General features: G+C 36.3%; 1 protein-coding gene across 5 annotated transcripts in view; it reads right to left on the bottom strand.

Moving 5' to 3' along the window:
* The window catches only part of EXOC6 (exocyst complex component 6), a 193,852-nt gene that overhangs the window by 83,137 nt on the left and 95,545 nt on the right, over nucleotides 1-15,170 (bottom strand). For all 5 annotated transcript variants that reach the window (XR_008685777.2, XM_055425072.2, XM_055425073.2 and 2 more), the window contains exons 16-17: nucleotides 10,021-10,132; nucleotides 9,360-9,494 (exon numbers count right to left, since the gene is read on the bottom strand). Coding sequence is in view for 4 of the 5 variants with exons in the window: in XM_055425072.2 (XP_055281047.1) it covers nucleotides 9,360-9,494; nucleotides 10,021-10,132 (247 nt within the window). In the remaining variant the exon portion in view is untranslated. The remainder of the gene's footprint in view (nucleotides 1-9,359; nucleotides 9,495-10,020; nucleotides 10,133-15,170) is intronic.

Below are 15,170 nucleotides of genomic sequence, written 5' to 3'. Positions count from 1 at the left end.
TGATATTGAATGGTTTGCCTTGGAAACGAACAGAGATCATTCTGTTTTTGAGATTGCATCCAAGTACTGCATTTCGGACTCTTGTTGACTATGATGGCTACTCCATTTCTTCTAAGGGATTACTGCCTAAAGTAGTAGATATAATGGTCATCTGAATTAAATTCACCCATTCAAGTCCATCTTAGTTCACTGATTCCTAGAATGTCGACGTTCAGTCTTTTTATCTCCTTTTCACCCACAACTGTGGTACAAACCTGTGTTGGCCTCTCAGCCAACACAGCAGGGGCAGATTGAGTTGGCACTCCTTTAAAGCCATATTCCCAGAGAATTATAATTATTTGATCTATCCGGTAATTCCCTGGAAGACCCCATTTGCAGAGATGTCTTTACATGACCTAAAAACAGGATTGTCAGGAGCAAAAAGCCTTTTCCCTGGGGGCATTTGTTAAAAACAATTAGAGGCAATTGTGTAACATCAGACACTTTAGGTGAAAGATAACAACTGCTGCTGCTAAGTCACTTCAGTTGTGTCCGACTCTGTGTGACCCCATAGACGGAAGCCACCAGGCTCCCCCATCCCTGGAATTCTCCAGGCAAGAACACTGGAGTGGGTTGCCATTTCCTTCTCCAATGTGTGAAAGTGAAAAGTGAAAGTGAAGTCGCTCAGTCGTGTCCGACCCATAGCGACCCCACGGACTGCAGCCTACCAGGCTCCTCCATCCATGGGATTTTCTAGGCAAGAGTACTGGAGTGGCTTGCCATTGCCTTCTCCGAGATAACAACTAGGGTACACAATAAGCTAATCAAAAAGCTTAAAAGGAAAAACTGGGGAATGAAATGTCCATAGATGGCTTTGAAAAGCTCTGACATATTCCTGGGAATCTAAAAGACTGTGTACATGTGCAGGGCTGTGAACATACTCCGGAAAGACCTGAGAAAGCTCTAAGCTCTCATTTACAGCTGACCCTGAAGTTCTGTGCAAGAAGGATGTGAAGGTTAATGCGGAGGTGTCAAATGCCTGATTGCTGAAGGCATGCCCCAATAAATATAGAGTCCCTCAAAAAGACTGGGAGACTGATTGGTTCCAGATTTTTATGGAAATCTGTGTCCAATCATTAGCTGGTCACTAAGCTAGCTAAGCAGAGACTTCAGTGGCCACAGATGACAAAAAATACAGACTTTACAGAATTAATTCAGAAAAGTCATGAAACAACCAACCACCTACCAGGAAGAAACAACAAACCTTGGGGAGAAAGGAGAATCTGATTATCAGAATTGCCACATTACAATACGATTTTATTTTTAATTTTCATTGGCATATAACTGATTTACAATGTTGTGTTAGTTTCAGATATACAGCAAAGTGAATGAGTTATATACACATATCCACTCTTTTTTGAGATTCTTTTCCCATATAGGCCATTACAGAGTACTGAGTAAAGTTCCCCATGCTATAGAGTAGGTTCTAATTAGTTATCTATTGTAGTGTACATATGTCAATCTCAAACAATATGTCAATCTCAATCTCCCAGTTTCTCTCTCCCCCACTTATCCCCTGGTAACCATAAGTTTGTTTTCCACATCTGTGATTCTACTTCTGTTTTGTAAATAAATTCATTTGTACCCACTTCTAAGGTTTCACATATAAGCGATATCATATGGTATTTATCTGTGTCTGACTTACTTCACTCAGTGTGACAATCTCTAGATCCATCCATGTTACATTATTTTAAATGCCCCGTTTTCAATAAAATTTGCAAGTTGCACAAAGAAACAAGAAAGTATGAGACACTGGACTTATAAGACAAAGGTTTTAAATCAGCTCTTTAAAATAATCAAAGAACAAAAGGAAACTATGAGAATAATACCTGATAAAATTAACTATAAAGAAATAGAAACTACTTGAAAATAAAGAACCTAACAGAAATTCTGTAGCTGAAAAATACAATAAATGTCACTACAGGAGATCAACAGCAAAACTGAGCAGGCAGAAGACAAAGATGATTTGATCAACAATATAAACCAACTAGGCCTAACAGACATCGATTGAACATTCAATATTAGCAGACCATGCATTAGTCTCAAATGAACATGGGACACTACCCAGAACAGAGCAAATGTTAGGTCAAAAAACAAATCTTTAAAGCAAGGTTCCCCAACCAGGCCATCTAGCAGGAAGTGAACGGCTGTGAACCTAAAATCATCCACCTCCCACTTCACACCATCCCCACCTGTGGAAAAGCTGTCTTCCATGAAAACAGTCCCTGGTGCCAAAAAGCTGGGACTGGGGCTTTAAAAGACTGATATCATACAAAGTATGTTCTCTGACTACAATGGAATGGATATTTCTGGCAAAACTAATACTTATTGGAAATCCCCCAGTGGTCCAATGGTTGGGACTCCATGCTTTCACTGCTGAGGATGCAAATTCAATTTCTGTTCGGGGAACTAATATCCCACGAGCCATGCATCCTGACCAAAAAGCAAAACACACACACACAAAAACCTAATACTATTTAAATTCATATCTTGACTAAGAAGAGACCTAAGTATCACTCACCATTATCAGTCACATACATCTGAACACAACTTAACCTAATATATCATTTATATCATGTCCTATGAATTAAAGCAGTATAAAGACATTGAGACATCTTTCACCTTCAAAGATCTCACAATTCAGAAAGAGAATCAATATTACAAAACATGATTAGTGCTACCGAGGTTCAATCCCTGGGTTGGGAAGATCCCCTGAAGAAGGGAATGGCTACCCACTCCAGTATTCTTGCGTGGAGAACTCCATAGACAGAGGAGCTTGGCAGGCTACAGTCCACGGGGTTGTGAAGAGTTGGACACAACTGAGTGAAAAACATTTTACTTTTATCAGAGGAATAAAACAAAGCAAGTGAAGGACTTCCCTGATGGTCCAGTCGTTAAGACTCTGAGCTCCCCAAGCAGAGGCCTGGGTTCAATACATGGTTGGGGAACTAAGATCACACATGCCTCTGGCCAAAAAACCAAAACATAAAACAGAAGCAGTATTGTTACAAATTCAGTAAAGGTTTTTTGTTTTTTTTTTTTTAATAAAGGTCTGCATCAAAAAAAAATCTTAAACAAAAAGAATAGAAGGAAAGAAGCACACATTATATCTTTTTTGTGAATTTATACACTAGAATACACTGAATTATTTGGTAAGATATTTCTAAAAAAATGATCACTAATTATCACTTACAAGATTGTCAGGAAAATCAGTTTGGACTTCCTAGAGAGTAGTACTACAGTTGAAAACAAAACACTCTCAATCCTTATGATCTGATTAGAAAGTCAAGAACACATCAACTAACTCCTAAATTAAATTTTAAATGAATCAGCTTATAAACAAAGCAACTAATTTCTTCTTTGCTTCTTAAGGGGCTTCCCAGGTAGCACAGTAGTAAAGAATCTGCCTGCCAATGCAGGAGGTTTTAAGAGATGCAGGTATGATCCCTGGGTCAGGAAGATTCCCTGGAGTAGGAAATGACAACCTACTCCAGTATTCTTGCCTGGGGAATTTCATGGACAGAGAAGCCTGGCGGGGGTCCCAAAGAGTTGGACATGAATGAGCACATGCACGCACATGTGTGTATGCACACACACACACACACACACACACATACACACAGACTGCTTGTTAAAGAAATAGTGCCCTCTGGAGGCAGAAACATCTCACATAACTTAAGAACTTTATTTCAACATACAAAAATTAAGTGATATCATACTATCAGCGGTTCTTGACCACAGATGTGCAACAAAATCACTCAAAGAACTATTTTAAACAGATACATGCACAAACTCCATGCTAGTCCTCATAGACCATAAGCATATGTGTTTTAAATAAAAGATAAGTAGTAATATCACTGATGACCCTGATGCTGGGAGGGATTGGGGGCAAGAGGAGAAGGGGATGACAGAGGATGAGATGGCTGGATGGCATCACAGACTCGATGGACATGAGTTTGAGTAAACTCCGGGAGTTGGTGATGGACAGGGAGGCCTGGTGTGCTGTGATTCATGGGGTTGCAAAGAGTCGGACACGACTGAGTGACTGAACTGAACTGAATATCACTGAAAATTTTAGTAAACATCTATGACTTATCATCTACTATCTTTTCTCCCTTCTTGGAAAAGTCTGCAAATACATTTTGGAAAAATCACTCTGCCCCCATTCACAGCTCTATTTGGTCTGGATAGAACTGAATCTCTATCTAGTGCCAAAGATGGATCCTGATGAGTTGATCATCCTCTTAACTCACAGGGAGTTCCACAGCAGCTAGCTATCTGCTCTTAGATGGACAGAGCATGAGGATATAAGGTTTAAAATTGTGACCTTGCAGCCATTTTGCTACTAGAGAAGAAAACCTACAGCTGCCATTATAGTCTGAACACGAGGCCCAAACTACATAAAGTGGAGTTAAAAATTAAAAGATGGAGGGACTCTGGACACTCAATTTACTTTAGGTTTTCCTAAGTTGTCATTCTCTGTATTTTCCTATTACTCCAATTTTGGTGGCAGCAGTGTGGTCTGTGATTTCACTTCTCTGAAAGATCAAGGAAGAGTTCTTGATATTTTCACAACCTTCTCAGCTTTTTACTTGTCGGGACAGAATTACAATTTCCTAGCTCTTTACATGCCAGACTGGAAAATAATAATAACTGAGCTATATCTATTTATAATTAGTGCCTGTATAAATTGCGTATGTTTATATATGAATGTTACATTTTTTTTAAGTGTTTTTTAGAGTCCATGTACCATGCCTTTGCTCCACAGGAGGAAAATTTCAAGTCCTTAATCAAAGATAATTTACCACTATCACTTTAGCCATAATCCAAAAAAAAAAAAATTTGCTACATACTCATCAACAGATTAAAAAAAGCAAATTGATGAAGAATCACAAGTATACACTTTCTAGGCACTTACACATGCAATTACTGCCAGGACTCAAAAGGAAAGGACTCTTCAGGGTGGCAGGCTGGAAATACTTCATGCAGCAAAGTTAAAGAGCTCTGAGGCCAAAGCAAAAGAACTGGGCCATTCCTCTACTACACAGATTAAAAGGGGAATGTTATTCCCACTTTCCCCTCGGTTCTGATGCAAATCTTTCTAGTTAGAAGTCTCATATTAGCTTCAAGTAACTTTCAGTGTGGTTCTACGTTAATTTCAAAAAACTGTAATACTGCTGAAGGGCAGGAACCATTTATCACTCACAGATTTAGTACAATGAAAGGCAAGCTAACAAGACAGTCTATACAGTATTTCATAAAGTAAACAAATATATAAAATCAAGCACTTTGTATATGCAGATGTGGGGTTTTGGAGAGGAAGCAAATGGATGTATGGGTAAAAGGATCATGCATACAAATGCTTATTTCTATAATCATTAAGTAACTTAATAGGAATATGCTTGATCAGGCCATTGGACTGAAAAGAATTAGGCTAAGAGGTTAACTAAGCAATTCATGCTAATGTCTGTAATCAAAACTGTACTTTAATCATCTACAGACTACTCACTATGAATGGAAATTCCCCCAATCTCCCTCAGGAATTCACTTTAACAATTCTCCCTGTTGAATTGCTTTCTTGTATCACAGTTTAAGATAAATAATTCCTCTTGAAACAGATCAAAGCCAGAACTGAAGAACACTTAATCTTCAAATATTGAGCTTGAAATAGCTCTTGTTTTTATATCATCAAACAGAAAGGGTTTCCTAAGTTCTGTGTGAAAATAAAAAATAAACAATAAAAAATAAGGATGCTCTACTATTTGTAAAAGTTGAACTTGATTTCCTGATTTCCCAGAAAAGTCAAGGAGTGTATCTTATGACAGTTGTACCTTTAGCTAAATATCTACAACTTAAGGACCACTGGCAATATGGACCAGAGCTAACATTTCTAAATGTTTCCTCCCAACAGGAAGATTTTGAGAAGTATATGTAGTTCCAGGATTCCTCAATCTAAAGCATCATGTTCGAGTATCTGTGGCACTCTGACTTACAACTGGTAAGAAAAATTGACGATCCCTTGATCAATGCAATTCATTTTTTAATCAGAGTATAGAGTTAGCCTATTAAATATAATGACAATCGTTAATATGCTTACATTTCCAGTCCCCAGTAAATCCCTTCTAGACAGCATATGAGTAACACATGGACGTAAGGACGGAAAACAATAAAGAAAAAGGATTGTATAAAATCTAACATTGAAGCAAAGAATCAATCAGTCTGTGGATAAATAAATGTTCATAAACTTGTGGAATCTCCTTCTATATTATGGTACTTATTATATCATATTTTCAAGTGTATTTTTACAGTTTTCCCTTCTGAGCTCCTTGAGGGCATGGATTTATTTCTCTATTTTCAGCACCTAACAGAGCTCTCAGAGCACAGATTATGTACAACAAATGGCACTGCACTAAGTATCCGCTTTAATCCTCATAATAACTGTATGACACAGATAATATATTACTACTCTAATTTTATAGATAATAAACCCAGGAGTCATTAAAATGAAAGAATGTGACAAAGTTACACAGTAGTCTAACTCCAGAGTATATGCTCGCAATTACTGTACTATTTGCTGCTGTTCACTCAGTCATGTCCAACTCTTTGTGACCCCATGGACTGCAGCACGCCAGGCTTCCCTGTCCTTCACCTTCTTCTGGAGCTTGCTCAAACTCATGTCCATTGAGTCGGTGATGCCATCCAATCATCTCATCTTCTGTCATCCCCTTCTCCTCCTACCTTCAACCTTTCCCAGCATCAGAGGCTTTTCCAATGAGTCAGTTCTCTGTATCACATAGCCAAAGTATTGGAGTTTCAGCTTCAGCATTAGTCCCTCCAATGGATTGATTTCCTTTAGGATTGACTGGTTTGCTCTCCTTGCAGTCCAAGGGACTCTCAAGAATCTTCTCCAACACCATAGTTCAAAACTGAATAAATGAATGCCTGTTTTGTCCAGCTTCTATCTCAGTTGTAATAAATAATTTTATTAATTTGTACACTCAGATATCATCTGCATTTGTGTCTTATAGATCAGGATGACTACATGTGCTTAAGAATCATCAGAGGGGCAGAAGATTTGGGGCTAAGGCTGCTAATTTTAGGAAACTAAGGGTCTTCTCTTGACTTCACACTTTCAAAGTCTGATTACTGTTAACATTCAGTTCAGTTCAGTTCAGTCGCTCCGTCGTGTCCGACTCTTTGCGACACATGATCACAGCACACCAGGCCTCCCTGTCCATCACCAATTCCCGGAGTTCACTCAAACTCATGTCCGTCGAGTCGGTGATGCCATCCAGCCATCTCATTCTCTGTCGTCCCATTCTCCTCCCGCCCCCAATCCTTCCCAGCATCAGAGTCTTTTCCAGTGAGTCAACTCGTCGCATGAGGTGGCCAAAGTACTGGAGTTTCAGCCTCAGCATCAGTCCTTCCAATGAACACCCAGGATTGATCTCCTTTAGAATGGACTGGCTGGATCTCTTTGCACTCCAAGGGACTCTCAAGAGTCTTCTCCAACACCACATTTCAAAAGCATCAATTCTTCGGCGATCAGCTTTCTTCACAGTCCAACTCTCACATCCATACATGACCACGGGAAAGACCATAGCCTTGACTAGACGGACCTTTGTTGGCAAACTAATGTCTCTGCTTTTTAATATGCTATCTAGCTTGGTCATAACTTTCCTTCCAAGGAGTATGCGTCTTTTAATTTCATGGCTGCAATCAGCATCTGCAGTGATTTTGGAGCCCAAAAAAATAAAGTCTGACACTGTTTCCACCATTTCCCCATCTATTTCCTATGAAGTGATGGGACCAGATGCCATGATCTTCGTTTTCTGAATGTTGAGCTTCAAGTCAACCTTTTCACTCTCCTCTTTCTCTTTCATCAAGAGGCTTTTTAGTTCCTCTTCACTTTCTGCCATAAGGGTGGTGTCATCTGCATATCTGAGGTTATTGATATTTCTCCCTGCAAACTTGATTCCAGCTTGTGCTTCATCCAGCCCAGAGATCCTCACGATGTACTCTGCATAGAAGTTAAATAAGCAGGGTGACAATATACAACCTTGACATACTCCTTTTCCTATTTGAAACCAGTCTGTTGTTCCATGTTCAGTTCTAACTGTTGCTTCCTGACCTGCATAGTTATATCTAAATACAAGATTCTGAATTTCTAAAATATAAATGATTATACTATGATCTTAAGGGATAAACTGGGTAATTTATCATGACTTCCCAGGTGGCACAGTGGTAAAGAATCCACATGCCAATGAAGGAGATGCAAGGGTTTGATTCCTGGGTCTGGAAGATTCCCTGGAGAAGGAAATGGCAACCCACTCTAGAATTCCTGCATGGAAAATTCCAGAGACAGAGGAGCCTAGCAGGCTACCCTGCAGTCCATGGGGTTGCAAAGAGTTGGACACAACTGAGCACACACACACAACATCAAGTAGTAAGAGTAGGAAGATGAGAATTCTTTTTAATAGAAAACTTAGAAGGGGTTATGAGGTTAAACTAGAAAGCCTACTGTACAGATAAGGAATCAGTAAGTGGTTTTATATTAGTTTAACAAAATATTCAATGCAAAGGATTTATTTTGTTAAGACTATGCCAGTGTCTCATCTACATGATCCCAAATTAATAACAAAATAGCTTAAAAAACAAATTTAGAAATTTAATCTTCCACTCTGCTTAAAACAATCATTAATTTACCTTTTGGTATATTCCACAGTATTACACAAACAAAAATCTTTCCATTGAGAAAAGGGTAGGACTTGGATAATAATGTAATAAAATAGTATTTATTTTTCTTCAGATCAAACCCAATAAAGGATGTAAAGCAAATCTTATACTTATCTAATTCTTCTTACATTTGAAATTTCCAAACATATACACACACATATATTACATATACAATTAATTAGTAAACTGTGAAACATGAAAGAAAATTCAATTAGACTGATTCAGCACTATTCTTAAGTTTTCAAAACATGAAGAATATGTAATATAGCTGTAGAAAATCAATTTTCTTTTTCTTTTAACAAGATCTTTAAAATGCCCAAAAGGAAATGACATTTATTTGCTCACTGTTGACAAAGATTACCTCTTATTTTCAATTATTAGGAATATAATGGTATATAACAATTATACGTATAACAAAATATATATACATGATTATATATATATATACATGTATACAAATATATATATACACACACACATGTATACAAATATATATACATGTATAAATATTTTGTTTGTCTTTACTCTTTAAAAGTTTGCTTACAGTGATCGAAATAAAAACTTTTGGTCAGATTTTTACATACCTTAAAAGTAGAAAGCCCATAAAGTCTTGTAGTATGGACAGTTTCTTGAGAAATATTTGTAATGTTAGTTATAAAGTCCTCAAGGTATTTGCAGGCTTGTTCTAGGTGCGTGGTATTTATGATGATTTGCACTAGCTAGAAAATAGAAAATATCTCCGGTAAAATGAAGGTTACATGTATACAAAGTCATTACATTTTAAAAAATAGGATTATTACTTTAAGCAACTGCACCATTTCTGCATAATTATAGCAGAATAGGATACAACTGATAATCTGATCAAAAGCCTGCTACAAATACTGCTTACAAATGCTATCATTTAAAAAAAAGTCTATCAATTAATTTAAAATAACTTTTCAAGATACTTTTTCAAATTTTATACATTCACAAAGTTAAAAAAGAGTATTTTCACTTCATGTAAAGTCTGACAAACATAAATCTCCATATATCTTCTAACATCTTCAACTATCCACTGTTCTCCATGTAAACCCTTTTCCCTCGTATCACTTGAATTTACAATGAGACTTTTGTTTTAAAACAAACCCACTTCTGTCAATAAATTTAAAATGAAAAGTTAGTTTTATAGGATGATGTTCAACAATAAATTTATAATAATTGTTTCGTACAATGAAACATTTAGCTATAAATATCTTTTTAACCTACCTCTGTCAGACCTATATGAGGTTTTTTAATAAGATTCAGTAAACAGCTACTCAAAGTTCTGGTCAGCAGCAGATTTGTAGATTTTCTAAGCATATCATCTATTTCTGTTGAGCTAAAAACAAAGGTTGATATCATTAAGCTTTCCACAAGGGTTAAAGTTAGTTAACTTCCTAAATAATTTAATGCAATTTACTAAAGTAACTTGCTTCAATTTTTTAATGTTGTTATATAAATTATAATCATTCATATTTATCAACTCACATATTTCAATTCGATTTAGTTTCATAAAATGATATTTGCCATAAATGAAAATATTAATTTATAGAAAAATTTAACTGTATTTAATTAACTGTTACAGTAAAACCATAGGGTACTTAGTACAAGGAAATAAAACTACTCTTAAATCATGACTCCACTGTGTGACAGCCAATGACACTTTATATATGTGTATATAAAGACACTTTATATACACTATAGTTAAAATTATTTTTAAAATACAAATTGATGTGAACCCTCTGGATATAATTAATTGCTAGATTCAATTTTAATATAATGAAGCTATCCATTTCCACTGAGTTTTTTTTTTAAAGATTCAAAGAAATTAACTGCCTTATACTAGTTTTAATTTGGGAGAGGGAGGAACTAACCTTATGTTTCTTAGCCTCCTAAACATTGCTAAAATAGGACTAAAAAGACTATTTTCTTCTAACCACTAGGCCTTCAATTTAAGTAAATAATGATATATATTTTTGGTATACAGTCTCATAACCAAAATAATTAAGCTGTGTCCTAGATCAAGTTTTTACAGTCTTAGCACTACTAACATACATACAGGCTAGATAGTTCTTTGTTGTAGGGCTGTCTTGTACCACTGCAAGATGTGTAGCAGCATCCCTGGCCTCCATCCGCCTGATGCAAGTAGCATTCTTTCCCCTAGTCATGACAACCCAAAATGTCTCTGCTGCTGCTGCTGCTAAGTCGTTTCAGTCGTGTCCAACTCTGTGCGACTCCATAGACGGCAGCCCACCAGGCTCCCCCGTCCCTGGGATTCTCCAGGCAAGAATACTGGAGTGGGTTGCCATTTCCTTCTCCAATGTGTGAAAGTGAAAAGTGAAAGGGAAGTCGCTCAGTCGTGTCCGACTAGTAGCGACCCCATGGACTGCAGCCCACCAGGCTCCTCTGTCCATGCGATTTTCTAGGCAAGAGTACTGGAGTGGCTTGCCATTGCCTTCTCCAAATGTCTCTAGATGGTGTCAAATATACCTTGGGGGAAAAAAACGTCCCAATTGAGACTCAATGCCTCAAACACAGTCTAACATTTTAATTTTAGCTCCCTTTTACTTTTTATTAAAATATTATTCTTACAAATCTATGAAGCACAAATATTTAATAGTTTATATTAATATTTATTTTAAATATGCAAATAGAGCACGATTTGATAAATCACAGGTAATTTTCACTACTATCCTAATGTTCTCCATTTTAATGCAGGTACTCTTCAATTTCTGCCAACCCGAATTCTGGCAGACCTGAGGAGACTATGTCTCTCTGATTCTTTGCATCTAAAGTCAAGACTGCCCAGGCAATGTATATAATTTCAGTAGGGTTTCAGGGTTACACAGCAGCAAACTAACAGAAAACTCTAATCTATCAATAGTGTCCCTAGAACAAGCAACGTACTCACGCTGATAAAAAGGAGGTGGTTGCCAACTCCTCTGGTTTCTTTTCTGACACACTCAAAATTATGCTTAAAGACACCCTGTATAGCATCCTTTTCAGATGAAAAGTTATCCATGACAGATAATGTCTTTTAATTCCCCTGAACTTCCTTGAATGCTGAATCAAGGCGTCTTTTTTCTTCCATAAGTAAAAGCAGAGAAAGAAAACCTATCAGCACCTATGTCCTATTGGTACTGGTAAGATTTACCCAACAATCACCAGGATTTCCCCCACAAGGCTTTTATTCTAACTGAGCAATTTTTTCCCTTAACTCCTTGTCTTTTGAGATTATAACTTGTACTCTTCCTAATTTTTAAATATCATTTCACAGTAATTAAATATTAATATACAATAAATCTCCTAAATTATGTTACAGCTTAATCTTTTATGAAAGCTGAAAATTTCTTAAAGGTCATATTAGATCCAGATGTTTCCTCTGCAACCAAATAACGAAGACTTTGGAGTTTCTTCATGAAGTAATTTCATTCATGGCCCTGCTTTTATTCACATATAAAAAGAAACCCAAACATTTTTACAATAAGAGCTCTAAAGCATCTTCTTATTCTAAAAATTTAACTGCAAAATATGCTTAAACATAATAAAAGAGCTTTAAACACACAAAGTTATTTTCCATAACTCTTTTACTGACAAATTAAAAAAAAAAAACCAGCAACTCCAGTAGCTCAATTTGAGGTCACAGATATAAATTTTTTAAATAAAAATACATGTCAGAAAGCTGATAATTGAGAATAAATTTATATACTTTCATAAAAACTATGCTGTTTCTGTATTCTGAGGTAGTAATTACTTCATTAACAAAGTGAAAATAGACAATGTACTTAGTAAAGCTAATTTTTAAAAAACAAGCATAAATGCCTTGCAGTATCAGAGTTAATGAGAACTGAATACTGAAGTAACAAAATGGCAATATTTTCATGGAAAAACTAGACAATCTTTCCTGCTGTAGCATTAATATACAACATTTACCTTTTTGAATGGTAGGAGTTCATACATAAAAAGAATCAGAACTGAGGGGGAAGTAGGGAAGCTTTTGGGAAAATTACACATACTATTGTGACTAATGGCTTTTATCTTTGGTATTATAAATGCTGTAAAAAAATAAAATAACAATAGAGATCCACTGCCTATCCTCTGTAAAGAAACAAAATAAAAGTTAATTCTAAAATGCTAAATTTCTATACTTCCTACCAATTAACAATATCTTAACTAAGTATCAGTCCTGTATTTCCGGAATCAACAGATTAGATAATAAGAAATACTTGTCAGGATATACATATTATACATGATACCCAGTGTTAAAGTAATCTATATTTAAAGGAAAAATGAGGGGGACCAGTTTATAGATTCAGGATTGCAGCTTCAAGAATAATTCTACAATATAACATTTGAGCCAAGTTATAGGATGACTGGTAAGATAAACAAAGTTAAGTCCACCCAAGTGTAAGTCAAATTCTTTTTCGTCCCTTAACTTCTTCATGTAATTATTCATAAATCCTCTAATTTTAGGGCTCCAAAACACTTTTTTGAGTGTGTATGTGTATGTGCAATGCCTTTTTATTAATTATACTGAATGAGTTTTACTAGGTAATTCTTATATGGACAATTTCATATATGCATTTAAGATAAAGACAAATATGATATGCACAGATTTATCATAAATACCACAAAAGTGCCATCCACCAAGAGCACAATTAAAATAACAAAAAAACCAAAGAATATTAAAAAGCCCAAAGAATATCTAAAATCATGATATTAAATTTATAAAAATTCACTTTATACATGGAAAATTATTCATATGAAACAATTCAGGTGAATCAAAGACAGTTATAAATTGGTGCAAACTCAGGAGTGCAATAAAAATAACTTCTGAATCAAATAATGTAGCTGATGGTATTCAGTTAATGAATATAAAAAAATGCTAAACAGTCAATCTGGAATCATGATCTGTTTTTATGGTATCAGTGAAAATGAAAGTGAAAAGTCACTCAGTCATGTCTGACTCTTTGTGACCTCATGTACTATACAGTCCGTGGAATTCTCCAGGCCAGAAGACTGGAATGGGTAGCCTTTCCCTTCTCCAGGAGATCTTCCCAACCCAGGGATTGAATCCAGGTCTCCCACATTGCAGGCAGTTTCTTTAACAGTTGAGCCACAAGGGAAGCCCAATGGTATCAGAATCACTACCAAATTGACTATATATTTCTAAAAATAGCTTGTTAACTACACTGATTCATAAAATGTGTGACTTGTGATACTGACAACAAGAGAAATTTGCATAGATAACTATCTTTTATAGCAAGAAACATTTCTCATTGACATCCTGAATCTCTACTACAAAGTGATGTGGGGGGAAAAAAGACATATCACCAAATGATATGAAGAAAACAAGGAAATCACTAGATATGAAAGAATTGTTTGATCTGAGCAATCAAAATATATATTTTGTAATACACTTTGTGTTTTGAGTTAAAATAGTAAATGCAAACATTTAATTGTGTTTATATTCTCTGTGTTAGCATTTTGTTATATGAAGTTCTTTCTATCCCCAAATAGTAAATTGGGGATAAATGCAAGTTTTTTATAGTCTTCATTCTGGAACAAATTCACATGACAGACAGTAAAGCTAATAGGTAATTTAGTTATTATAATTTAGGTTTTCAAGTTCAAAAGACAGCACAAAAAAACCTGAGAATGTAATACTGTATTGTTTTAGTCGCAAAGTCATGTCCACCTCTTTGTGACCCTATGGACTGTAGCCCACCAGGCTTCTCTGTTCATGGAATTTCCCAGGCAAGAATACTAGAGTGGGCTGCCATTTCCTTTTCCAGGGGATCTTCCTGACCCAGGGATTGAACCCGCATCTCCTGCGGCTCCTGCACTGGTAGGCACATTCTTTACGACTGATATACCAGGGAAACCCAGTGCTCTTTTTAGATATTTTATATACAGTGTATATAAGTCAGATGGTTCAGTGTAAACAATCTGCCTGCCAATGCAGGAGCCGCAGGAGATGTGGGTTCGACCCCTGGGTCGGGAAGATCCCCTGGAAAAGGAAATGGCAACCCACTCCAGCATTCTTGCTGGGATAATCCCATGGACAGAGGAGCCTGGCAGGCTACAGTCCATGTGGCAGGTAGCAAGAGTCAGACACGACTGAGTGACTGAGCATGCGTGCAGGTATATATGTCAATCCCAATCTCCCAATTCATTCCACCCCCTGCCTGCCCGTGGTAACCATAACTTTGTTTTGTAATATGTGCCTCTATTTCGGCTTTGCAAGTAAGCTCATCTGAATTATTTTTCTAGATTCCATATATAAGCAGTATTGTATGGTATTTGTCTTTCTTTTTCTGACTTACTTCCCTCTGTATGACAATTTCTAGGTCCATCCATGTTGCTGCAAATGCCAC

The sequence above is a fragment of the Moschus berezovskii genome, chromosome 12 (genome assembly GCF_049115385.1).
Source record: "Moschus berezovskii isolate FMDL1 chromosome 12, NW_MosBer_1.0, whole genome shotgun sequence".
NCBI classification, from domain to species: Eukaryota; Metazoa; Chordata; class Mammalia; order Artiodactyla; family Moschidae; genus Moschus; species Moschus berezovskii.
The sequence above is the reverse complement of the archived record's forward strand: the minus strand, read 5'-3'. Positions and strand labels throughout refer to the sequence as shown.